At 41.6% G+C, this 24,331-nt stretch overlaps 1 protein-coding gene across 2 annotated transcripts in view; it reads left to right on the top strand.

Moving 5' to 3' along the window:
- coro6.S (coronin 6 S homeolog) overlaps positions 1 to 24,045 on the top strand; it is a 68,182-nt gene extending 44,137 nt beyond the window's left edge. The window contains exons 4-11 of one of the 2 annotated variants that reach the window (XM_018248793.2): positions 2,843 to 2,972; positions 6,295 to 6,476; positions 8,746 to 8,865; positions 16,346 to 16,450; positions 17,930 to 18,075; positions 20,173 to 20,230; positions 22,724 to 22,954; positions 23,272 to 24,045. In XM_018248793.2, the coding sequence (XP_018104282.1) occupies positions 2,843 to 2,972; positions 6,295 to 6,476; positions 8,746 to 8,865; positions 16,346 to 16,450; positions 17,930 to 18,075; positions 20,173 to 20,230; positions 22,724 to 22,954; positions 23,272 to 23,394 (1,095 nt within the window). In that variant the 3' untranslated portion in view covers positions 23,395 to 24,045. Of the gene's footprint in view, positions 1 to 2,842; positions 2,973 to 6,294; positions 6,477 to 8,745; positions 8,866 to 10,230; positions 10,351 to 16,345; positions 16,451 to 17,929; positions 18,076 to 20,172; positions 20,231 to 22,723; positions 22,955 to 23,271 lie in introns of both variants that reach the window. The other variant, XM_018248792.2, reaches the window with a different exon arrangement.
- Positions 24,046 to 24,331: the final 286 nt, after the last annotated feature.

The raw sequence follows: 24,331 nt of genomic DNA, 5'->3' as shown, positions 1-24,331 counted from the left end.
GACCAGGCCAAGACTGACAATATCTGGGTTCTGGCAATTACCATAAACAGTCACTATTTATTAGGTTGCTGGGGAGCTGTTTGGGCCTCTGTGTACCTGAAATGCCAGGACCTATTTTGAATCTCACTCCAGACCTGCAACTGACCATCTGATCATGTCAGGTTGTTTCCGGCAGATCATCCTGAAGTCCTGTGAGACCATAAATGATCTATTCAGGTTGAATATTTCACCTGCTGACGTACCATGTTGGTGAATGCATGATTCATTGGCTTTGGTTGTTTTAGGGCAGAGACACACACGAAGATTCGGGGAGATTTAGGGGTGACTTTAGAAAATGAAGTGCTCCGAGTACCACCCCGCAGGCGATTTAGATTCTAGCTGGCAGGCAGGCCCGGATTTGTGATAAGGCCAACAAGACCCAGACCTAGGGCGGCAGGATTTTAGGGGGCGGCATGCTCCCCAAACACATCCACATTGGTTCAGAAACACTGGGGATTTGCTATAGATCATTTTTAAAATTTCCCGTGTGCCAATCCCTATTGCTCCAGTCCTGATGATGACAATTTGCATGAATAAAGGGGAGGGGACAGGGGCGATGAACGGCAGTGGGCCTAGTGGCGCCCGCTATGTAAATCTTGCCCTGCTGGCGGGAAGGCTATTTGGGGAGATTAGTCGCCCGAAGAAGAGGCGATTTGTCCCTGAATCTTCGCGTGTGTCTCTGCCCTTAGCTGTCATCCTGAAGCTATGGAATGTGGCCCTGCACAGTTGGGTACTGGCCTGTTTATGGCCACCTTTAGACTCCACTTTGCCTGTGACATTCCTCTCATGCCATTTATGTCTATCCTGTCATTTTTTTGGTGCAGGATGTTTATCAGCCCTGCTGCATTGTTTTATTAAAATAAAATAAATGCAGTGGCATTTACAGGATTGAACACTGAGACCTGTGACATATGGTGCTTTTTAACTGCCGTGGTGCTCTAAATAGAGATGTCGCGAACTGTTCGCCGGCGAACTTGTTCGCGCGAACATCGGGTGTTCGCGCTCGCCGGAAGTTCGCGAACGTCGCGCGACGTTCGCCATTTTGGGTTCGCCATTGTTGGCGCTTTTTTTTGCCCTCTCACCCCAGACCAGCAGGTACATGGCAGCCAATCAGGAAGCTCTCCCCTGGACCACTCCCCTTCCCTATAAAAACCGAAGCCCTGCAGCGTTTTTTCACTCTGCCTGTGTGTGCTGAAGAGATAGTGTAGGGAGAGAGCTGCTGCCTGTTAGTGATTTCAGGGACAGTTGAAAGTTTGCTGGCTAGTAATCGTTTTGATACTGCTCTGTTATTGGAGGGACAGAAGTCTGCAGGGGTTTGAGGGACATTTAAGCTTAGGTAGCTTTGCTGGCTAGTAATCTACCTTCTACTGCAGTGCTCTGTATGTAGCTGCAGTGGGCAGCTGTCCTGCTTCTGATCTCATCTGCTGACTGCTGCAATAACAGTAGTCCTTGTAAGGACTGCTTTTATTTATTTTTTTGTTGTTTTACTACTACTACTACTACTACTACTATAAGAGCCCAGTGCTATTAGTCTAGCAGTGTTGGGGAGTGGGACTGGTGTGCTAATCTGCTGCTCCTAGTAGTTCAGCAGCACCAACTTTAATTTTTTTTTTTAATATTCATTTTTTTTTTATTTTACTTTTTTTTATTTTACTACCGCTGTAGTAGTGTATAAGTTGACCTTTTAGGCATTATTTGCCCTGTAGGCATTATTTGCACACTGTTTTCTTCAACCCGCCATCGAGCTGTGTGACCTTGTTCACATTCTGTCTAAATATCCATAATATTACCGTCTCCAGAAAAAACACCGGAGTCACTTTTTTCAAGCAGCCATAATATATTTTACGTAATCCGTATCCACCGCTGTAGTAGTGTATACGTTGGCCTTGTAGGCATTATTTGCACACTGTTTTCTTCAACCCGCCATCGAGCTGTGTGACCTTGTTCCCATTCTGTCTAAATATCCATAATATTACCGTCTCCAGAAAAAACACCGGAGTCACTTTTTTCAAGCAGCATTCATATATTTTACGTAATCCGTATCCACCGCTGTAGTAGTGTATACGTTGGCCTTGTAGGCATTATTTGCACACTGTTTTCTTCAACCCGCCATCGAGCTGTGTGACCTTGTTCCCATTCTGTCTAAATATCCATAATATTACCGTCTCCAGAAAAAACACCAAACAATGCCTACAAGGTCAACGTATGGCAGTTGTTTAAAGAGAACAGTAGATTACTAGCCAGCAAAGCTACCTAAGCTAAAATGTCCCTCAAATCCCTGCAGACTTCTGTCCCTCCAATACAGAGCAGTATCAAGCAGATTACTAGCCAGCAAACTTACTATCATCTGTCCCTGAAATCACTAACAGCTCTCCCCCTACACTATCTCTTCCAAGCACACACAGGCAGATTTTTCAGATACATTTTTGCCCTTGATCCCCCTCTGGCATGCCACTGTCCAGGTCGTTGCACCCTTTAAACAACTTTAAAATCATTTTTCTGGCCAGAAATGTCTTTTCTAGATGTTAAAGTTCGCCTTCCCATTGAAGTCTATGGGGTTCGCGAACCGTTCGCGAACCGCTCGCGTTTTTGCGCAAGTTCGCGAATATGTTCGCGAACTTTTTTTCCGACGTTCGCTACATCCCTAGCTCTAAAAGGCTTAAATAATAATATGGATGACTTCTAGCCTGATATTGACTTCTCATAATTCTTCTAGAAACACGTCATTACATCAGAGAGTTGTGCTTCTGGGTGCCAAATATAGAGGGTCAGAGCTTACTAATATATCATTGTTTCTCATCAGGTTTGGCAGATTCCAGATTACACACCAGTGCGTTCCATAACAGAGCCAATTGTAACACTAGAAGGCCATTCCAAACGGGTGGGCATCATAAAGTGGCATCCGTCTGCTCGCAACGTATTACTCAGTGCAGGTACAAATAATGTTTTATTTAAAGAAAGGTTGAGGGATTTAGTGTAACCACAGAGCATTTTGTATAATGTATTTACTGTATCGTTTCTATATACAGACTCCGACCATTGATCACAGTGGGCACACTGAAGAAACTGTGAAACAAAAGAATGCAGAAATTTAAATTATCTTTATACACATTTTATTGCTATACAGTCATTGGAAAAAGTTAGTATATGTCACGTAAAGATTTTTATACTCTTTTTCGCCTCTATGCAAATGATTGAGTGTTTTTTTATTTTTGCATGTCTCAAACCTCCCACAGCATATTGATGGGATTTAGATCTGGACTTTAAATAATTTTTTAACCCACCGTTTGTTTATCAGCCATTCTTTGGTGGATTTATTTAAGTGTTTAGGATCATTGTCATGTTGAAAGGTTTCCCTTTGGTTGATCTTCAAGCTCTGGTACAAGGAAGAATTGTATGGATTCTATGATGTTGAGCTGCAGCAAAGCAACACCAAACCATAATTTCCACCACCAGTTGGTATCTGATTCAGATAACCTGCTGTTTATGGTTTTCCCAAACGGCATTTAGCATTGTGGCCAAATAACCCTATATTTTCCTAGTCTGTCCAGCACATTGTTCCAGGTGTTTGCAGACAAACATTACTCATCTCTAGTTACTAGTGATGTGCGGATCGGGTTCTTCCCGGCACGTACCTGCACAATATCTGTCCTCCCTCCACCCGCGCCCGACTTTCGGGTTCCTTTTATAGACTTGCGGGGAGCCGCCAATGATGTCACAAAAGGGGCGGGGTGAGCAGGTGCTCAGCTATAAAACTGGAAGTCGCCAGTGTAAGGTGGCGGGCGGGGAGATCAGGAAGAAGAGCTCGACCCGGACCCACCCCCCACCCGCAAATGGGGGTGCGAGGTCGGCCCGAACCTGACTGACACACTGGTCCTGCAGGTATCGGCCCGGCCCGCACATCACTACTAGTAACCTTTACTAACCCTGATTTTCTTTCAAAGGTTTACTCCTGACACAACTGCCATGTAGCTCTAATTTGTACATTCTTTCAAGGGCTCTTACACACTGCTGTTCCTGTGCTCCCCTGCATTGTGCTTTCTTCCGTTCAGCTGCAGGGCAGCGCAGGAGTAGACGCACTCAATTATTTTGAAGGGGGCTGTACACGCCGAATGCAACATGCTGCGTCCCAACCTGTGTTTGCCACTTACATGCGTCTATGTGAGTACAGCCCCCTTTACAATAATTGACTGCGTCTACTCCTGCGCTCCCCTGCGGCTGAACGGAAAAGTGCAACGCAGGGGAGCACAGGCAAGAACGGCAGTGTGTAAGAGCCCCTATAGTGGTAGAATCATGCATTTTGATATCAATAGTGGCTACAGCAATCTGTATGTCCCACGATGAAATTCTGGGGTACTTGGACGCTTCCTTTAGCATTGTATCTTCTGCTTTTAGTCTAGGGGATGGCCTGGTCTGGGGCAAGTTGGCAGCAGTTTGAAACCCTCTTCACTTGTGGAGGATTTTCCAATAATTTATGTCCAATTGTTTTTTGATCTTTTTAAATCTTTTCCCATAGGCATCAGCAAACTTCTTTTTAAATGCCGGATTAGATATGGAGTTGTCCTTATCGTAGTCACCTGTGTATTTAGTGCTTCTCAACGAACCGCAAACCCCGTACCGGAGTGCAAAGATTCTAAGTAAAGGAGATAATAGTCGGAGAGCACAAATTCTTGCTTCAAAAGGTATTCATTTTATTTTGCAGAAAGTCCTGCACAACATGTTTCAGCTACAATGGCCTTCATCAGGTACATCATGCACCTGATGAAGGCCGTTGTAGTCGAAACATGTTGTGCAGGACTTTCTGCAAAATAAAATGAATACCTTTTGAAGCAAGAACTTGTGCTCTCCGGCTATTCTCTTCTTTGTAAATGCTTCAGGGGGCTCTTTTAATCTAGACATGGTGAGACTACACACTTCAACTATAAGTTCCAACCAAACTGAAAGTCTGAGGTTTAAATAAGACAGGTTCCTCCAAGATCATCTCTTTTTTTTTTTTTTTTTAAAAGGTATCTTTTTATTTGTTTAGACAAATCAAAAAAGAAAAAAACAAACAAACAGTCTAACAAGATTGGCAGACTAATACACATTAGTTATATGCGAACAGATAACACCTAGTTTGTTGCTAAAGATGATGCCCACGGATCCCAGACTCTATCAAATTTGTCCAATGCTCCTCTGGACAGGTAAGTCAATTTGTACAACTCCAATTGTGCATTAACCATGTTCCTCCAGTGATGGATGGTAGGTGGCGGAGAGTTCATCCAATGCATGGCAATCGTCCTTTTCCCATAGAACAAAAGAAGTCTTAGCAGAGTCCTAGTACAGTGCAAAGGAGCCACTGGGTGTACCAATCCCAATAGGCTCACTCTGGGATCTAGAATTCTTGGAAGAGATAACTCCTCTGCCATAAAGGCTGTGATTTGTGACCAGAAAACTGTATATCTGGACATTCCCACATTAAATGTATAAAAGTACCTGACTCTCTATTACATTTTAAGCAGTTCGGAGAGGCCAGTTTCACCATGCGGTGTAATTTCACCGAGGTGAGGTCTGTTTGGTGCAAAATTTTGAAGTGTCCTCCAAGATCATCTCTAACGATGTTCTAATCATTTGACTTTAGCTGGTGCACCTGATTCTAATTTTCAGCAAATCAGGTAGTGATAATATAGGGACAAAGTTGACATATGTTTATTTAAATAACGCAATGAACGACAACATGTAAATGGTGCATGATTTTTGCTACACGTATATTATTTTTTATCAGCATTGTTGAAATGAAGAATAAATATCTTTACGTTGAAAAAGTCAACAACTGTCATAGGGCGTACTTACTTTTTCACATGACTGTACAGCTTCATAAACAGGTACTTCTGACACAAGAGGTCGATTTTATGACTTTATTGTGCCTATGAACACAACTTTAAGCTTTTACTCATACACAGTATTATCTCCTTCATGTTCCGCTGCTGCTCACCTGCATGTGAAGGCCTCACACTGGAGTAAATACTTTCCAACTTTTGATAAGATCATTTTTTAGTAGTCTATGAGAAGGGGTTTGTGCTCATGTTCTTTGTGCACTGCTTGGAGTTTCACAGAGGGAAACCAAGGTTGTTAAATTTAAAACAATTAAAAAATAACTCACAGAGCACAACTGATATACAGTTGATGCCCAAGTTCTGTCCCTGTAAAGCATTTTGCATGACTGTGGACTGTAGAATATGCTTTCTCTTTCTTTGCTTCTCTTACTTCTACTAGGTAGTGACAACGCTATCATTATCTGGAATGTGGGGACGGGTGAAGCTCTCATTAACTTGGACGAGCTTCACATCGATCTCATCTACAGCATCTGCTGGAACTACAATGGCAGCCTCATCACAACTACATGCAAGGACAAAAAAGTTCGGGTCATTGACCCTCGAAAGCAAGAAGTTGTGGCTGTAAGTGTGCCCATTACTGTGACTAGTTTTATTCAGTTATTAGCCCTGCATGCGTTCTGCCTTATTGTCATCTTGTGATGAATGCGTTCAAGTTCAGTGGAATGCACAGTATTTCCTACTAGTAGTAAGCCAGGTGTGCTTTTAACATGAATGGGGAATTACTACTTAATTTGTTGCAGAGATGTCAACCAACCATGCCTGGATTCAAAGTAGGAATTTTAACTACACAAAGGCCCAAACAGCCCCACCAGGACCCAGTATAAAGCACCGGTATATGGCAGCTTATATCAGCCTTTGTGGCATTTGCCAGAGATTTTTCGATTGCCAGTTTGGACCTTTGAACACCACTATGCTATACTGATCAGTGATCCCATCTGGCAGTTGTAAGGTCATACAGCACTTTACTCTTTTCTGAATTGAGTAAAAGACTTCACAAAATCCTAAATTTTTACTCCTGACATGGAATAAGTTGGCATCTCTACCCTCATCTCTGTTACAGTGGCCAAGACATATTTTATTGTATGAGTAGTTATTATATACATTTAACATGTCTAATTATTTCTAATGGCAATTTCGGATGACCATTCACAAGCCAGATGGTTTGCTGTTTGGTCCTCTGAATTTGTCAACAATTGCTCCATGTAGGGTTCCTTCACATAACTGTTCCAATCCAATCAGATTGCAGACAGCAGCTTATAACCTTCTTGTGGTGCCAGAGGCCAAAAAATGTCAAAGGCCCCATCACCCTCCCTCTTAGTTACATGTTTATTAAAATTTGGCCATACCCACGTGTAAATCAATACATAGTGTCATGATATAATTATTAGGGATGCACTGAATCCACTATTTTGGCTTCGACCAAACCCCCGAATTCTTCATGAAAGATTCGGCCAAATACCGAACCAAAATCTAATAGGGATCCCCTTCCCACCCCAAAAAGTAACGTGATTTCCCTCCCAGCCCATAATTTGCATATACAAATTAGGATTCAGATTCTTCTCGGATGGGCAGAAGGATTTGGCTGAATCCTGCTGAAAAAGGCCAAATCCTGGCCGAATACCGAACCAAATCCTGGATTCGGTGCATCCCTAATAAATATACACCTTTAATATACCCGTTACATTTTATTCGGTTTTTCATAGAATATGTCTGCTTTTAACTTATTAGATTTTTTTATTAAGCACAGTTGCTGTTACTATACACCCCAAAATGTTAGTAGACTCTTACCATTAGAGAATGAGAATCATACATTTTGTGATATAGGAAAGTGAAGGTTGAGGGTGTTTCATGAGAAAGGACAATCAGGCATCTCATGATACTCATGTGTGCCATAAAATGCATATTGTGCAAGGGCAGAGGCACACGCTCAGATACAGGGAGATTAGTCGCCGAACGACAAATCTCTTCTTCTTCGGGGCGACTAATCTCCCCCAACTGCCTCCCGCCGGTTACAATGTAAATCACCGGCGGGATGGCAATCGGTGCGCTTCGTTTTCCGAAGTTGCCTCATGAAGAAAATTCAGGCGATTTTAGAAAACAAATCTCCCTGCCTCTTCTTCAGGACGACTAATCTCCCCGAACTGCCTCCTGACGGCTAGAACCGAAATCTCAGTGGGATGACACTCAGAGTGCTTCGTTTTCCAAAGTAGCCCAAAGTTTCCAAGTGAGGCAACTTCGGAAAACGAAGCGCATCAATTGCCATTCCGCCAGTGATTTACATTCCAGCCGCGGGAGGCAGTTCGGGGAGATTAATCAACCTGAAGAAGAGGTGGTTTATCGCCAGGCCACTAAATCACCCCAAATCTTAGCATGTGTCTGCCCTAAAGGGACTGGGAGATAGCAGCAATTACAGCACTTTGTGGCCATACCCCTAAATCGTTTAAGCCAGCCTTGTGGCAAATACATGTGATTTGCCCTTTCTGGAGTCTTGTAACACAATTCAATAGTTATGTTGCTTAATATGGTCCTATTTAACCTCTAAATAGAGCTCTTTACAGTAAGAAGAGCTATACAAGAGTTGATTGAGGTGTATGCCAGTAGGAGGGAGGCTTTATTGAGCTATGTAAAGATCTTAATATAACCATCATGGTCTCCGTAATAACCCCAGTGAGTAAAGTTTTGATTGGCCTATAGAAAATTACATCTATTAAACCATTGATTCAAAGATTGTGCAGAGTTTAACTTTAGGTGTGATAACTAACATATGTGCATGTTTGTGTTTTCATTTGCTGTGGTTAATTTATCCTGCTAACCAAAAAAAAAAAACTAGGAGAAAAGTGGGGCGCATGAAGGGGCCCGACCGATCAAATCTATCTTTATGGCTGACGGCAAAATATTCACCACCGGCTTCAGCAAGATGAGTGAGCGGCAGCTGGCGCTGTGGGATCCGGTATGAGAAGGTGTTCTGCATGATTATTTACTTCTCTTCCTCCATGTTTAAACTTGTACTGGCTTCCCAAGGTTTGCAGGGCATCATATCCATAGAAACACCACTTGGATGGGTCATTTGGAAAGGTTGTTGCATACATATTGATTATTTTTATGCGATAATAAAAAACTCTAGAGTGGAAATGTAATGGCCAACATGAGATTAGATTAACTAAAGAGTGGGAAATTCAAGCCAGTCTCCAGGCAAAACTATTCGTGTTCATCACAATTGAAGCACTGCGTATCTTGACAGCGCTATATAAATAAATGATGATGATGATGATGTTTGTGTTTTTCATGTCTGGGACAGCTTGATAGAACTCTTCTAAACCTAGGGAATCTTGTCAATTCATTAGATGATGAGCTATAAGCCAATCATGGTAATGGCCATGAGTCTTACAAGGCTGTAGACTGGCACGTCATTCATTTTCTTGAATTTAAACATATCAAGGATATTTCATTGGAAGGTGTCTGGTGAACTCCTTATCCAACATCAGTGAACCCTGAAACCCTGATCTTTATTTGGCAAGTAAATAGATTTATGAAATAATCTTGTCATCCTGTAATGATTCTTACCTAACCTTGTACAATAAAGACTTTTACTGTTGATGTACAGAGTCTCATGCCATGCCGAATACACTGAAATAAAATATACAGGTGCAAATCCACTTGTTTGCTTTTTCAATATAACTCGTATTTACTCGCAAAATAGCATGTTGCATAGGCTGAGTTCTATTAGGCGTGTGTCTAGTTGCTCTTACCTTGAAGAAACCAGTTTGAATATTTCAGATCATAGTTCTGATAGTCCTATCTGATATTTCTGTTCTACGTATACTCTGTTTCCCACTTGTTTCTCTACAAGTTTGTTTACATGACATGGGACTCTAAATACATCTCAGAATTCCTTCCAGGGCTAGACGCAGTTCTGTATTTAGAGCAGGCTGCTATTCTATGGAGTCTGTTATCCTACAAGAACAACTAAATATCCGAGGCATAAAAAACAGATGGTTCCCTCAATGGAACACATGGAATGGAAGATGTTTCCTAACAGGTCCTATTTGTGGTGTTGGAACTAGACTTGAGAAAAAAAAAATCAGCAAGACAGCCAATGTCCATCTCTGAACTGACAAAACCTCTAATAGTTAGTATGCCAATGACCGAGCCTTCCAAAATCCCCCAACCAGGGTGACCTTGGTAACTATAGCTGCAAAGACTTTGAAGCCAGTTACATACTGTCCTGTTTGTCCTGCCAGGACAGTAAGCTTTTGTGTTTCTAATCATGTTATGACTACTTTGTTTTCCGTCCTCCCTCCCATCACCTTCGCAGGAGAGATTTTCCCCACACGAGGGGATGAGACCTATGAGAGCCATCTTTACCAGAGATGGAAATATCTTTACCACCGGCTTTTCACGGATGAGTCAGAGAGAGCTGGGCTTGTGGGATCCGGTAATGGCAGACACGCTAAGTCCAGGGAATTTGTATATTATTGTCACAGTTTCCAAAGCACATGGCCAAGTCCTTCAGACAATAAGGACATAAATGGAGTTTCAGTTTGTTATCTGAAAGAACATCTTCCTTTATTGTTATTGCTGCTCAGGACGCCAGTCCCAGAATGTCCATACATTTCCCACCACGGTAATGATAAATCAATAACCGAGACAACTGCCAGTACCATTATAGAATAGAGCTATTCCATGGTATAAAGAAATCTGAGTTAACATAAATGTGAAGGTGACACTGACATTATTCAATTCAAAGAAATAGAACTTTTTGATCACTGGCCCAGTAGCTGAAAAAGAAATCTGCTAACAATGATCATCAGGGTCGGACTGGAGCAATGGGGGCCCACCGGGACTGCCACATGAAGGGCCCTCCAGGCAGTCACCAGGGGCCCCTTCCCAACCAACTTCGCGAATTTTGTTACAACAGCGCCACCTGCTGGTCATTTTCCCACCAGTCTGACCAGCAAGTAGTCAGGAGAAAGAAAGAGGCTGATGTTCTTCTGCTTAGGAAAAAAATTAGAAACCTTTCTCACATCTTTCCTAAGCAGAAGAACATCAGCCTCTTTCTTTCTCCTGACTACTTGCTGGTCAGACTGGTGGGAAAATGACCAGCAGGTGGCGCTGTTGTAACTAAATTCATTCATATTAACAGTACATGTATCCTTTAATATCTTGGAATTAAAACAAAATAAATAATGAATGTACGTTTCAAAAGTGCTTAAAATAGCCCCCTCATCAATTTTACATTCACTTATTTTAAAGGTTTACTTATCCTTTAAGGGAGCAACTGAACGGGGGACAGGTCTAGGCCGGCGAGGGTTCGGCAAGGGCCGGGGCCCACCGGGTTTTTTCCCGGTGTCCCGCCGGCCCACTCCGACATTGATGATCATTTAAAAAAGCTATTGAAGTGGTATCTTCTACTCTACAGGGTATATTTATCAAAGAGGGAAGTTAGAGATCTCTACAAGTGAAATACAGCCTCTCTTCATTCATTTCTATGGGATTTTTAAAGGCGTTTTTATCAAATGGTGAACTTTCACTATCACCCTTTGACAAATACGCCCTTAAAAACCCCATAGAAATGAATGGAGAGAGGCGGTATTTCACTCTCTGGACTGTAAAGATCTCTAACTTCACTCTTTGATAAATCTACCCGATCATTCCTTCTCGTCTTTCTTATCTCAGCCATCCAGATAAACAGAGAAATAAGAGAAAGATTGATCATGAAACAGGCAAAATGAAGGCAACGTTAAAGGAACTGTATGATAAAAACACAAATGTATTTATTTGGGAGAGCCACCGGTAAAGTTCACAAATACAGAATAAGGGGCAGATTTATCAAGGGTCTAATTTCGAAGTAGAAAAAGCCTCGAAATTTGACCATCGAATTGGAATACTTTGACTTCAAATATCGTAGTTGAAGTTTTTTTACATCGAATTTGGCCATTTGCGGTCGAAGTAAAATCGTTCGATCGAACGATGAAATCCTTCTAACTGAACATATCGAAGGATTTCATCCATCGATCAAACGATTTTTGTCCGACTTTAAAAGACTTGCTCTAGAAGGTCCCCATAGGCTAACATAGCACTTTGGCAGGTTTAATTTGGCGAAGTATTGAAGTTGAAGTTTTTTAAAGAGACAGTACTTAGATTATCGAATGGTCGAATAGTCAAAGTATTTTTACTTTGAATCGAATTCAAAGTCGTTGTAGCCTATTCGATGGTCGAAGTGTCCAAAAAATTACTTTGAATTTCGAATTTTTTTACTTCGAATTCACTTTGACCCTTGATAAATCTGCCCCTAAGTGTAAATAACCCATCAGTCACTATGCTATCAGCAAATAATGATTGGTTGGTAGAAAAAAAGCCAATTAGACCATTGTGTAAAGAGGCAGACATATTACATTAGCATGTAATTACTTTACAGGACATATGTCAAGCTCTTGCCTGCCGTCGTTTAGGGTGATTAATATATTAATCAATCATTCAATATATTTCATATACAATTTATATATCTATATATATATTGTATAGCTTAAGTATACATTAAGAAAATCTTACAGCAATTAAGCTCCTCTAAACTGTAACAATCGTGATAATTGGGGTAATCCAGGTGAGTCAAAGGACCAAAGTTAACGGTCAATGTGCCCGTTCCCAAGGCACGCTTCACAAGTATTTAAAAAAACTCACAATTATAAAAACTCCAATTTATTAAAAAAATGTATATTATAAACATTTCAGCATACTGACCCCATGCTTCTCCACCTTACGCGTTTCATACACTTATGAGTTCACCTATGAGTAAGTGCCAGAGGGTACGAAACGCGTAAGATGAAGAAGCATGGGGTTTAGTATGCCGAAATGTTTTTAATATACATTTACACTAAACTGTAAGCATAGGCACCAGGCCATAGCAACCATTTATCAGGAAACATTGCTGGTCACCTTGGTTGCTGTGGGTTACTAGACCTAGTACAAGAGTCTGGAAGGTTGGGGATGGCTGTTGTGCCTACAATGATCTACTGTGACAATAATTATACATTCCCAGTTCTTGGATGCAGTGTTTACAGCATGGTGTGTACCTGGATTAGAAAGAATAGTGCATGATGGGAATTAGGGGTACTACATCTAAAGGAAAGGAGAGGGGTTGGCAAATAGGAGCAGCAGGAATCGACTATTTCAAAATAAAAAAATACAAAGATTCTTAAAAATGGTTGATAGTTTAGGCATGCAGTGTACCAAATATCTTTATAAATAAGGTAAATAAATGGACCTTTAAAATACTTTGTTGTTTACTCTGATGATCTATTATTACTTTTTGTGTGGGGCATGAGAATGTCCAAGTTGCCTGGATTGCCCTGGTGATCTTAGTAAATCCATCGCCGCAGCCGCGATCAAAGATGCCTGTCTGTAAGAAAATAGGAATGCGGTGACTCAGGCTGTCACTGTAACAAGAATGATGAGATGATGGCCGCTCAGTGCCCCTTCTCACTCATTCTGAACCAACTCTACCAAGAGAGCGCTTAGCAGGGCAGCCGTTTCATGTCAGACACACTGTATTCATAAGAGAAAATGTTATAGTTTCTTAGTTAAAAGGAAATCATACCCTGCTTCTTCCTTAAATAGCACAAGTTATTTTTACTTGTACAGAAAGTGACATTGAACATTCCGCAGCTTTGTGATCAGGGTCGCCATCAGGGGGGGACAGGGGGGAGAGTTGTAGGGGGCCCCGAGGATAAGGGGGGCCCGGCCACGCCACACTTACTTGATTAGCTGGGCCCCCCATCTTTCTGAGAGCTGCTGACTTCGGGAAGGCATGGACGTTTAAGGGGCCCTGGCCACCAATTTGGGGGGGGGGGGCTGGCCACCAATTTTGGCCACCAATTTTTTCTCTCATGTGAGGTCCTAGCCACCAATATTTTTTAATAGCCTATAGGGGGGCCTGGATACAAATGTTTTTTTATAGGGGGCCCTGACCACCAATTTTTTTGTTTTTTTACTGTGTGGTGGGGGGCGGACCTGTGAGGGCAGACATATAGGTGGGGCTTGCGGTAGGCGCGGCCCAGGGGGCCTAGGAAATTTTGTCGTAGGGGGCCCTGTGATTTCTGATGGCGGTCCTGTTTGTGATCACCGAGTCAGCCTGAGTCTTCAAAACTCTTCTGATCACCAATTTACGTTCATGAACAATGCATTACTTGCAGGTAGGCGGGTTTTACCCCCAATGCGATATCGCATTCTAGAGCGATACCCGCCTACTGGCAAAAGTCTCTGCCATGGACAATATCTTTCCTACCCAAGTGAAGCTGCTGTAGAGTTGACTGCTTCAATTAGCATCAGTGCCGTTTGACACCAATACGTTTAATTCCTGTTTCTGAATGTTTCGGAATGCTGCTTATTTGTATTGAAAAGTGAGTTGATACAGTAAAATATTCATTTTTTAATACTGGGAGCTCTCATATTGCGGGTTCTGAAACAAACCTAAAATCGAAATCTAGGCACGGTTCCAGAAAAATGATCCAAATGAATATAAACGGTTGTTTTTTTAAATTGTGAACAAATATTTGCTAGTAGGTGTTACATTTTGCAGATGAGATGAGTTTAATTTTTTTTTGATTTTGTAGTTTGATAAGAACACAAAGCTACATTGAAATTCAGGTTTTCAGTTTAACCCTAGTAGACCGGCATTTTTTCAGTTTTTACTTTGTAATAGTTGTAATAGTTGTTACTGACGCTGCAGGTAATATTGTAGTATTCACATGGGCGATCCTGGCCAATTTGCCACCCGAGGCGCCCCCCCCCTCCCCACGGCACTCACCTTCAGCTCTCGCAATTGCGCTCTCTGCACTAGAAGAGCTGAATTTGTATTTCACTTATAGGAACATAAAGAGAAAGCATTTTATAAACAGGATACGTAATAGTGTAGACATTAAAAAGCAAATTTATTTCCATTACTTACTAATAGTAGAAAAAACCTGTAACATTCTGGGTAGAGTTGCCACGTGTCCGGTTTTCACCCAGTTTTTTGAAAGGCTGTTTGGGTCATAACTGGCTGCCCGGTTTTCCAAATTAGGAAAACCGGGCAGAATTCCCTGAGATTGCGTGCAAAGTACAAACTTCAAGCATATAACCTATAGACAATAGAATCTTGTGCTAACATTATGTTTTATGCACATTCCAGGTTATATCTCTAGCACACCCATAGGTGGACCTGAGATGTATAGAAATAGTGTGACTTGCTGCAGGTGTATCTTGGACACCCTGAGGTTATGGGCAACTCCCTGCAACTCCCAGCATTGTGTAGTGGCTCCTTTAATCACATTACCCTCAGGGAGATCCTGGGTAGTGTCCTAGTGCACAGATCAAGCAGCTTGGAACTAACAGCATTCCGGGGGTTGCTTCAAACAGATAAACTTCTTTATTGAACAGGCAGGCAGTGATATGCAGGTCCGGACTGAGAATTAAAATAGGCCCTGGCATTTCAGGTACACAAAGGCCCAATCAGCCCACATAGAGGCCCAAACAGCCCCCCCACCAGCCCACTAAATACTGACTTTTTAGGGGACCTTATAGCAGCCCCTCTGGCGTTTGCCAGAACCCACAGATTGCCAGTCCAGGCCTGGTGATATGGCTCACAGCAGTCAGGCAGTATAGCTCTTGAAGCACAATCACAGCACACAGTAGAAAACCTTCACACTTTCTGATATTTCCAGTAGATCCCTCACAGCAGGCAGTGCAGCCTGTTTTAGTGATTCTCCCCAGCACTAGGGATCCCACAGGGTATCTTGCTCCTTGGCACTTTCCCTGCTCCGACCTGAGCTCACCCAGTCGAGTTCTGTCTGGCGGTTTGATCACCGCAAGGGCAGAGACACATGCAAAGATTCAGGTAGATTTAGTCGCCCAACGATAAATCACCTCTTCTTCGGGTGACTAATCTCCCTGAACTGCCTTCTCGCCGGCTAGAATCGAAATCACCGACGGGATGGCACTCGGAGCACTTCATTTTCCGAAGTCGCCCAAAGTTGCCTCACGAGGAAAGTTCAGGGCGACTTTGGAAAACGAGTGCCATCTCGCCTCTGAAGTCAAAAAAAAATTTGACTTGTGAAATTATTCATATAGGATTCCAGGTGAAACAGCAACAACAAAGCATAATTTGTAGTTGGGGTGAAAGTCCAGACTAAGATAAAGAAAGTTGTTAACAAGTGTCCTACAAAAGAGGGAGGGAAACAACTAGACAATAACGGCCTGCACTAACCTGACAACACATGATAAAATATGAGGTTTATTTAGATAGGGAATTAAGGCAGAAACTATGCAATTGGAAGATCACATGGATTAGGGTAGCATTGAGGGTACTCACCCATGTTGTGCAACAATAACCCATGTGATACTTGTACAGGTGGAGCTTTCCTCTAAATTCTCTCTTGTCATTCTGAATATAGAATAACTTTGATGAGCCCATTGCCTTGCAAGAAATGGACACAAGTAACGGAGTGTTGCTTCCTTTCTACGACCCTGACTCCAGCGTTGTCTACCTCTGTGGAAAGGTAAGTCTGCTCCTCTGCCTATGGGTTTAGAAATAAAATTGATGTTGCTGAATGAAGCAAATTATAAACAGAAGTAAAGTTTCCTATTAGCGTACCACATTCTGACTCTTCTGATCACATACAAGTCTCAAGTGGTTGTCGGATATTTTCAGTTTAGGCTTCCTTCGGAGGTCCAATCTTCAGAAAAAGGTACAGAAAATATTTTCTGTTGTATAATTAATTCATCCAAAGTAAAGCAATGTCTTGGACAGTAGACAAGTTTTCACTTCCACTAATCCACTCACAATGGCACATTGTAACTCTTCAAAGAGGTGAAAAAATTCCCACACCAATCAGATGAACTGAAGAAGCTGCTCGGATGAGTAGTGAAACGTCTTCATTGATTACTCAGCAAGTCCAGTTGTTTTTAGATTGACCTATACTAGATATACCATGACCTGGATGAATGGAAATCTTCATAGTCAAGTTTTCACTTGTTAATTGGCCTATAAGTATAATGGTCAGCCTCCCCAACTGGCCTTTAGGCTAAGCCTGCCATTCTCCAAAGTCCTCAGCCCCTCAGGTAGAGGGTGTTCAGCTGCTAACAAACTCTGACCAAACTGTGGATAAAATCTGCTGCCCATGTTGCTGGTGAAAGGGCTTTGCCATAGTCTTCAGTGCAGTCTTTCAGGTTTTCCAAGTTATTTACAATACAATACAATGCTGCTTAAGCATAAACAATGACCATATTCTGCCCAACAGGGCAAATTATTATTGGTAGTAAATCATCTCTATGTCAACAAAGGGAAAAGGTCAACATCTACTTTAAGGTCCTACCTATCCGGAAGATAACTGTAACTATATTCCGTGGATCAACCCTAGATAGCAAGTAGATGTAGACCAACCAACTACCACCACTGAGTAGATTTCCCTAGGACATACTTTGTGTTACATGGGTGTTTTTTTAGTCAACACCAATATCAGCAAGGCTACGAACGAGCTCTGGATACTGCTGGGCAGGGGTAAGTTCAGGTAGTAAATCCTATTACCATATATACTCGAGTATAAGCCGTCCCGAGTATAAGCAGAGGTACCTAATTTTACCTCCAAAAACTGGGAAAGCTTATTGACTCAAGTATAAGCCTAGGGTGAGAAATGCAGCAGCTTCTGGTAAGTTTCAATCAAAAAATTGAGGGTTTCTGCTCCCATTGGAGGTGCCGGCGTCTCGTTTTTGGATGCCGGCGACCATTCTTGGACGCCGGTGAATATTCTTGGAGACTATTCTTGGACGCCGGCGACTCGTTTTTGCGCCTGACCCGAGTATAAGCCGAGGTAGAGTTTTTCAGCATATTTTGGGGGCTGAAAAACTCGGCTTCTACTCGAGTATATACAGTATTATGCCATTTGCACTTGTGTAATCCAACTCAATCCCCTCTACCCCTTAAATCTTTGTGAATATTAACGTATTCCTCATTTTGATAACTTATCTGCTTTTTCCAGGGTGACAGCAGTATTCGATATTTTGAGATAACAAATGAAGCACCCTATGTTCACTACCTGAGCACTTACAGCAGTAAAGAGCCTCAAAGAGGAATGGGATTCATGCCAAAGAGGGGCTTAGATGTCAGTAAATGTGAAATAGCCAGGTGAGTAACAATCCTTACAGCTAATACGCTCTTGAATTTCACTAAAAGTGATTTTGGAATATATAGAACAGCATTCTTTGATTTATGGACTGCTTCCATTCTTTTAGATATTAATCTTTGAGCATGATGCCACTGAGAAACAAGTTAGCAAAATTATGCTTAAAGGGATACTGTCATGGGAAAAACATTTTTTTTTCAAAATGAATCAGTTAATAGTGCTGCTCCAGCAGAATTCTGCACTGAAATCCATTTCTCAAAAGAGTAAACAGATTTTTTTTTATATTTAATTTTTAAATTTCACATGGGGCTAGACATATTATCAATTTCCCAGCTGCCCCAAGTCATGTGACTTGTGCTCTGATAAACTTCAATCACTCTTTACTGCTGTACTGCAAGTTAGAGTGATATCACCCCCCTCCCTTTTCCCCCGAGCAGCCAAACAAAAGAACAATAGGAAGGTAACCAGATAACAGCTCCCTAACACAAGATAACAGCTGCCTGGTAGATCTAAGAACAACACTCAATAGTAAAACCCATGTCCCACTGAGACACATTCAGTTACATTGAGAAGGAAAAACAGCAGCCTGCCAGAAAGCATTTCTCTCCTAAAGTGCAGGCACAAGTCACATGACTTGGGGCAGCTGGGAAATTGACAAAATGTCTAGCCCAATGTCAGATTTCAAAATTAAAAATAAAAAAATCTGTTTGCTCTTTTGAGAAATGGATTTCAGTGCAGAATTCTGCCGGAGTAGCACTATTAACTGATGGGTTCTTAAAAAAACGTGTTTTCCGATGACAGGATCTCTTTAACCTAATCATTCTCAGCCTCAAAAGGTGACCAACAAAAACTCGGGCTGGCCTGCACATCATTATTTTGTTGGTTGCTTTCAGAAGTTGAAAGCACATTTAAAGGATGCAAAGGTGTTGACCTTACCCTACTGTGTAAGAGCAATGGTCTTAAGGCAACTTCAAATGATTCCGGAAGGTTGAAGCAACACTTTGGGTTTTACCAGCAGTGATCCACTTTATGACCGGTGGGAAGCATTTACAGGAAATTAGTCACCAATTATTAATCTCCTGGTGTGCCATCAGCCTAAGTGTAATTTATGCCCTTAAACAGGGATGTGTTTCAATTGGACCAGAGGAATCACATTAGATCAGTTGTCTATAAAACAGGACAAATCCCAAAGTTCAGCCTCTTTAGACTCCACTTTTAGTTTAGAGGATGGATGTGCTGGAGGACATGAAACAAGTAGGCATTAGTAAGCAGATAATCCTAATGTAGACTGGACACCTTATAGAAAGTCAGGGAAAGGGACCCCATGAATGTGGGCTCTAGTGGCAGCTAGCTCCTGTTATAGAATGATCTAAGGGTGTGAGCAAGAAATGTAGGGCAATGCCCCAAATGATACCTGCCAAATTGTAAGGAATCAAGTGTGTACAAGCCAGGAAAGTCAATGAAATCCCTTTAGGACATAATGTTAAGTAATTAGGATAGTTTGGCTTGTAGACCCTTTCTCTATTTATCTGTCCAAGTCCAGCCATGGTGCAACTGAAGAGCAGTACCCCTGTGTCTACTGAGCTACACACCCGTTGCTATATATTTGGGTTTGGCCCCTAACTCAGCACTTGCACATAATTGCACAGTATTATTATCTGGAATTTATACATGGAGTACCTGAGGGATGTGCCAAGGAAACAGTGGCGGATCTAATGGGAAACTAGGAAAATAAACTGTTTTAGGGCAATATCTTTTATAACACAGCCCACATGGTAAATCAAGAATACTTTGCTTGAAATACATACTATAAGTCCTCTGTTGGTTGCTCTCCTATGCCATAGTATAGACCTGTAAATGGGGAGATTCTGTAGGCGCATAAATGAACGATAAATCATTCGGTGAAACGTGGAGTGTTTTACCTTTAATAGAAATGAATAAAGATTGCATCTCCAAATGTAGTTCCAAGTTTTTCCTTTCAAATTGAATGTAGGCCAAGTAGAGTACGGAAATGGCAAACACCACTGCAAGAGCCAAATAAATTCAGCAAATCTGCTCTCATTATACACTGGGTAATAAAGTCAATTTGATTTCTGCAGGTTTTTTAAGCTTCATGAAAGAAAATGTGAGCCGATTGTCATGACGGTGCCACGAAAGGTAAAGGCTAAATGTCTCTCATGTTTTATATCTTCTAAAAGCCCTCGTCTCCCTACAGTGTCAGCCCTTGATTTTCTCTTCCCCCATGCCAAGAATTTTTCTTCTTTTTCTTGCCTGACATTTTAGGGATGAGGTCTACAATTTTTCTGTGCAGTAGAAAACACCCCAGAAAAAATTATATATGCTCTTTGGGTCTCCAAAGTCCTGACTGGTCTTGTATTTTCAAATTGAAAACTTTCATCATAAAAAAAAACAGGGGAAATGGCCACATCTAATATATTCCTGACACTAAAATTCACTTTGTTTGAATCCAATTATGTCTTTTGTGTACTCATTTTTATGTACAGGTATGGGATCTATATTCCGGAATGTTTAGGGTATTCCAAATAAGGGGTTTTCTGTAATTCGGATCACTATACCTTAAAGGATAGGTGAACCTTTAAAATAGGTGAATGTAAAATTGATGAGAGTGCTATTCTAAGCCCTTTTGTAATTTACATTGATTATTTATTTTTTTATTCCAAGCTATTTAGGAAAATCTGTACTGCTAATAAGAACACATTTTGTTACAGCTGCGCCACCTGCTGGTTATTTTCCCACCAGTCTGACCACCAAGTAGTCAAGGAAGTTGTCAGGAGAAAGAAAGGCTGCTCTGATGTTCTACTGCTTAAATAACGAATGTACATTGCAAAATTTCTTAGAATAGTACTCTGATCAATTTTACATTCATTTATTTTAAAGGTTTACTTATCCTTTAAAGGGATGATGTCATTGGAAAAAATGTTTTTTTTCCAAAATGTATCAGTTAATAGTGCTGCTCCAGCAGAATTCTGCCCTGAAATCAGTTTTTCAAAAGAGCAAACAGATTTTTTATATTTGATTTTGAAATCTGACATGGGGCTGGACATATTGTCAGTTTCCCAAGTGCCCCCAGTCATGTGACTTGCGCTCTGATAAACTTCAGTCACTCTTTACTGCTGTACTGCAAATTGGAGTGATATCACCCCCCTCCCTTCTTTCCCCCCCAGCAGCCCATCAGCAGAACAATGGGAAATTAACCAAATAACAGCTCCCTGGTGGATATAACAACAGCACTCAATAGTAAAAATCCAGGGCCCACTGCAACTCCTTCAGTTACATTGAGTAGGAGGAACAATAGCCTGTTGCTGACATCCACCAATGCAAAAGATGTATGTGGTAAAGGACAGAGAAAGTAGTGTTCAGGCAAGGAGTCTAAAATAAATTATGCAAGAATGGAAATCGATATGGAGGAGAAGACTAACCCAGAGGGGCAGATTTGCCTAGGGTCGAATATCGAGGGTTAATTAACCCTCGATATTCGACTGCCGAATGTAAATCCTTCGACTTCGAATATCGAAGTCGAAGGATTTACCGCAAATAGTTCGATCAAACGAAAAATCTATTAAATCCTTCAAATAGTTCGATTCAAAGGATTTTTCTTCGACCAAAAAATTGTTAGAAAGCATTTGGGGACCTTCCCCAAGGGCTAACATTGCACCTTGGTAGGTGGCGAAGTAGGGGGGTCAAAGTTTTTTTTAAAGAGACAGTACTTCGATTATCGAATGGTCGAATATTCGAACGATTTTTAGTTTGAATCGTTCTAATCAAAGTCGAAGTCGTAGTCGAAGGTCGAAGTAGCCAATTCAATGGTCGAAGTAGCCAAAAAAAACATTCGAAATTTGAACTTTTTTTTATTCTATTCCTTCACTCAAGCTAAGTAAATGGGCCCCTAAGTGTGATATTGTAACATGTACTTGCTAAATTAATGACCTCCTACTTTGGTACCAGGGAAGAACAGCCAAGCTGATCCTGCTACTCACTCTTAAATGTCTTGTTGCTTACATGGGGCTTCATCTTGTTCTGTAACTCTGTTTGTGTGAATTCAATCATAGTTTTTCTTTTGGTGGTGGCAAAATGTTGCTTCTAGGAGTAAACTACATCCTAATTGTCAGGGAATCTGCATGTGTCATCCAGGCCCGGACTGGCAATCTGTGGGTTCTGGCAAATGCCAGAGGGGCTGCTATAAGTTGCCATAGACATTCACTATTTAGTGGGCTGGTGAGGTGCTGTTTGGGCCTCTGTGTAGCTGAAATGCCAGGGCCTATTTTGAATCTCAGTCCAACCGTCATCATAGAACCTCCAAAATGTAACCAGCCTTCCTTTCCTTCCCCTATGCAGTGAACTAGAATGTCCAACCTCTGTCCCTCCAAGTGACCACAAACTACCAGCATCTTCTCAACAACCAAAGGCTGCCAGGGTTGTTGGAGTTTGTAGCACCAACTGATGGTTTTGGACTCCTGATTTAAGCAGTGTATTTTTTTTAAATATGGGGACCCTAGCACACCTGCATTACCTCCGCTGCATCCCTTCCCCTTTCTTTCTTGCCTCTGTATGATTATTGCATGGAATCCTGTTTTTGTGATATGCTCTCTTTCCTGCTCTCTTAGTGGATTTGTGTTTCCTACCCTACAGTCAGACCTCTTCCAGGATGATTTGTATCCAGACACACCTGGACCTGAACCTGCGCTTGAGGCTGAAGAGTGGTTTTCAGGACAAGATGCGGACCCTATTCTTGTATCCCTTAGGGACGGTTATACGCCTATAAAAAACAGGGAGTTGAAAGTCAACAAGAAAAACATTTTAGATAACAAGCCTCCATCTGCACCACGAAGAAGTTACTCATCTTGTGACGCTGGCTTTTCTGTAAGTTCCCTAATTGAAATACATTCAGAGAAGAGTTATGTAGTAGCTGTGCACCAGGAAATAGTTTATTGGCCATGTCAGGTGATTGGTTCCCAAACCTGCTAAACATGATCTCAACCAACACTTTCCAGGCGCATACTAATCCATATTGCAAATTTGCTTTACAGTATTATTTATTTTAAAAAGTAAAGATTGCACTTTATAGTCCTTATTAGATTGTAAGCTCAAGCACAATGAGAGAAAGGAAAGCAGCAACATATCTAGCTTTGAATATTTGAATACATGTTGACAAGTTCTCTGCTCTTCTCCTTGGACAGCGTGTTACCCTTGAAGATCTACTAGAAGAGATCAAGAGCTTGAGAGCCACAGTTGAGTCCCAGGAGAAACGTATCTCCGACCTAGAAAACCTGCTGCTTGAAATTTCCAATGGTACAGACTGAGAGAGTGTAAGGTCAGCCCAGCTGGTTCACAATGCACTAGAAGAACCTCTTGTCCTCTCCTCCCAAGAAGTACATCCTGATCATGCTTTCCAGAGGGGGTAGGAGCCATTGCAAGGACTCCAAAATGGACATCCCCTAACTAATACCCTGCTCCAAAGCTCCCTCATTGTAGATGTGCCTCTAGGGGGGCCTTTGCTTGTGGCTACCTTCTACCCAAAGGGACAGAAGAAAAGTCTGAAAGCACTAATGCATTTTTCTGCAGCGTCCATGCGACAGAGGCCAGTGGGCTGCTTTGCATGATGGAGTAGAGATTGAACAGTCTGGACTGAGCGAAACTAATAACACAATTTATGCAAGTCCACACCACAAAGCCATGTTTCTTGGACATTGTAGTTACACGGTATTAGAAGCACATACAGTTCTTTTTTGTTTTCCTTGTTGATCTTATTCCATTTTTCTTATTTAAGTTAGTGCTGCTGTATAATCACACTTATGAACAATGAAAGGGCACAGGAGTTTGATCAAGGGGATTATGGTTTTATTGTTAGTCAAATGTTTTTGTTTTTATCAGAAGGTCTTGGCTGTATGAGTGTCTTTATACAGCAGTATCGTGTATCCAGATATCTAGTAAAGGTAGTTCTAAAACAACTGGACTTGCTGAGTAATCATTGAAGACGTTTCACTACTCATCCGAGCAGCTTCTTCAGTTCAACTAACTGGTGTGGGAAGTTCTTGGCATATAAACTCTCAACTTTTATACACCAAGAACTTCCCACACCAGTCAGTTGAACTGAAGAAGATGCTCGGATGAGTAGTGAAACGTCTTCAATAATTACTCAGCAAGTCCGGTTGTTTTATAATTACCTATAGTAGATACACCATGACCTGGATGAATTAAAATCTTCATATTCACTGTATCCAGATGTTTGTCCATTGG

The sequence above is a fragment of the Xenopus laevis genome, chromosome 2S, assembly GCF_017654675.1.
Source record: "Xenopus laevis strain J_2021 chromosome 2S, Xenopus_laevis_v10.1, whole genome shotgun sequence".
Classification (NCBI taxonomy): domain Eukaryota; kingdom Metazoa; phylum Chordata; class Amphibia; order Anura; family Pipidae; genus Xenopus; species Xenopus laevis.
Note: the sequence above shows the minus strand (reverse complement) of the source record. Positions and strands in the feature narration are given on the sequence as shown.